Source organism: Portunus trituberculatus, chromosome 31 (genome assembly GCF_017591435.1).
Source record: "Portunus trituberculatus isolate SZX2019 chromosome 31, ASM1759143v1, whole genome shotgun sequence".
Taxonomy (NCBI): domain Eukaryota; kingdom Metazoa; phylum Arthropoda; class Malacostraca; order Decapoda; family Portunidae; genus Portunus; species Portunus trituberculatus.
In genome coordinates, this window is record NC_059285.1 from 14,746,278 (window position 1) to 14,748,942 (window position 2,665).

Genomic DNA, 2,665 nt, shown 5'->3' on the forward strand with positions numbered 1-2,665 from the left:
TTATCTTTTCAGCAAACACCTCCCATGTCTTATCTACATCTGGTGTTTCCAGCAGTATATTCCAGTCAATGGATGCAAGCTGCATACGGAGTCTTGTGTAGTTTGCACGCCGATAGTCTGGCACTTTTTCTTTACTTTCATTCACTTTTCCTTTGTCAAAAGGCCTTTTGGCCAGGCCTGGACCGCCCCTCCCTTCCCCCTCACCGGCAGGGCAGCCTTTTGGCCAGGCCTGGGCCCCCTCCTCCTCCCTCCCGCGGGGCAGCCTTTTGGCCAGGCCTATGTCACCCCTCCCTCCCCCATCCCGCGGAACAGCCTTTTGGCCAGGCCTGGGCCGCCCCTCCCTTCTCCCTCCCGCGGGGCAGCCTTTTGGCCAGGCCTGGGCCGCCCCTCCCTCCTCCCTCCCGTGGGGCAGCCTTTTGGCCTGGCCTGGGCCGCCCCTCCCTCCTCCCTCCCGCGGGGCAGCCTTTTGGCCAGGCCTGGGCCGCCCCTCCCTCCTCCCTCCCGCGGGGCAGCCTTTTGGCCTGGCCTGGGCCGCCCCTCCCTCCTCCCTCCCGCGGGGCAGCCTTTTGGCCAGGCCTGGGCCGCCCTCCTCCTCCCTCCCGCAGGGCAGCCTTTTGGCCAGGCCTGGGCCGCCCCTCCTCCTCCCTCCCGCAGGGCAGCCTTTTGGCCAGGCCTGGGCCGCCCCTCCTCCTCCCTCCCGCGGGGCAGCCTTTTGGCCAGGCCTGGGCCGCCCCTCCCTCCTCCCTCCCGCGGGGCAGCCTCCTGACCTGGCCAGGCCTGGGCCGTCCCCCCCTCCCTACCCTCCCGTGGGACAGCCTCCTGGCCTGGCCTGGCTGCCCCTCCCTCCCCCCTCCCAAGGCAGCTCTCCTCCCCTCCCGGCTGCCTTCCTCCCCTCCCCTCCCACCTAACCCTCCCCTCCCCCACAAGGCAGCCGCGTGCCCTGTGGGGCAGGCTGTCCCGCTCAGTCAGGGAAGTACTCCTGCAGGGTGGAGTACGCCAGGGTGATCAGGGTCAGGGTGTGCCCAATGGAGAGCAGGCTGTCCAACAGATCAAGGGACAGCCTGCCTCCTACCCCGACCCTCCCCTGGCCAGCTTTCCCTGACCTGCGGGGTTCCCGCTGCGGCGGTGGGGAGGGGTTTGTCTCTCCCCTCCCCACTCTGCGGTGGACGAGCCCTGCTTCCTCGCCCACCGGGGGGGTTGCGGCGCCCCCTGCCTCCTCCTGCCTCTCCTCCGGGGTAGGGGCCGAGACCCACAGACCCAGGCCGTCCGACCCCAGGCTGGCCCCCACCTGACCAGCCTTGGCGGGGCCGGCCTCCTGCCCAGGCTGGGCCCCACCTGCCCAGCCTCGGCGGGGCCGGCCTCCTGCCCAGGCTGGGCCCCACCTGGTCAGCCTCGGCGGGGCCGGCCTCCTGCCCAGGCTGACCCCACCTGGTCAGCCTCGGCGGGGCCGGCCTCCTGCCCAGGGCTGACCCCACCTGGTCAGCCTCGGCGGGGCCGGCCTCCTGCCCAGGCTGACCCCACCTGGTCAGCCTCGGCGGGGCCGGCCTCCTGTCCCGGGCTGACCCCCACCTGGTCAGCCTCGGCGGGGCCGGCCTCCTGCCCCGGGTTGGGCCCCACCTGCCCAACCTCTTCGGGGCCGGCCTTCTGCCCCGCCTTTGGGACAGGCTTGGCCTGGGCCTTCTGGGGGGACTCCGGGCTGCCCACTCTCTTGCCATTGCAAAAGAGTGTTGGGCAGCCCCCTGCCCCCTGCGGACACCCTGCCCCCTGACAAGGCAGAGGAACAGGACGGCGTGGCTCCCCGCCGCCCTGCTCGTCATCCTCAGCCCTGCCAGGAGGTCCTCCAGGGCCATTTCCTGGCAGAAGACAATCTCGTCTCCTGCCAGGCATTCGACCCTGGTGGGTGTCTCCGGATCTTTGGTGGCCAGCCTGCCCACCTTCAGGCTGGCCACCTTCTCCGACACGAGGGGCTTGGTCCCCCCCTCGGCTCCTCCCGGAAGGTGAAGGAGGCTATGGTGCGCCTCCCCCAGCCGCAGCAACCAGCTGAACGAGGGCGGGACAACCTCACTGTGTCCACTCCACCCTCGCCCAGCTGGGTCAGCCTCGCCTCCACTTGCAAACGACTGCCTTGGCTCCCCATTCCTAACTCAGATGAATTAAAAAATGTACCTTGGTGAAGTTTTGGCCGAGTGTGGAAAAATAGGATAGTGTTGAAAAAAACATTATTATTGTTATTATTATTATTATTATTATTATTATTTCTGTGTGCGTGAGTGAGTGAGTGAGTGAGTGAGTGAGTGAAGGGGTGAAGAAGGGAATCAAGAACCGACTGAGGGTGCAAGTATTTAGTGAGTGAGTGAATGACGGGACCTGTGATGAAGGGAGTGATGCGTGATGGAGAAAGCATCAATGTTGAAGTTGAATAGGTCGTCTTTATTCACCACGTGTTTCTTTGTCCATGTTTTCATGCTTCATTCATTCTAAAGCCATTCTTTAAAGAAATTTGTGCTTTTATTTCATATTTTGAGTGGAAAACTCAGACCAATTTAGTGCATAGTTCAAAAATCACATCATTGATCTTTGTACACCAGGTTGTTAATGTTGAGAAATTAGCAAGTTTTAGAACCGTATTAGACAGATTGATGAGGCTGACAGGAGGAACACAGCT

At 63.7% G+C, this 2,665-nt stretch overlaps 2 protein-coding genes across 2 annotated transcripts in view; one reads left to right on the forward strand and one right to left on the reverse strand.

Moving 5' to 3' along the window:
* LOC123511065 overlaps positions 1 to 1,292 on the forward strand; it is a 20,397-nt gene extending 19,105 nt beyond the window's left edge. Inside the window, exon 3 of the mRNA XM_045266680.1 lies at positions 928 to 1,292. Within this exon, the coding sequence (XP_045122615.1) occupies positions 928 to 1,292 (365 nt within the window). The remainder of the gene's footprint in view (positions 1 to 927) is intronic.
* A 187-nt stretch (positions 1,293 to 1,479) lies between these two features.
* Positions 1,480 to 1,887, reverse strand: LOC123511066 (cuticle collagen 40-like). The gene has a single exon (XM_045266681.1). It carries the CDS (start codon positions 1,885 to 1,887, stop codon positions 1,480 to 1,482), a length of 408 nt encoding a protein of 135 aa, XP_045122616.1.
* Positions 1,888 to 2,665: the final 778 nt, after the last annotated feature.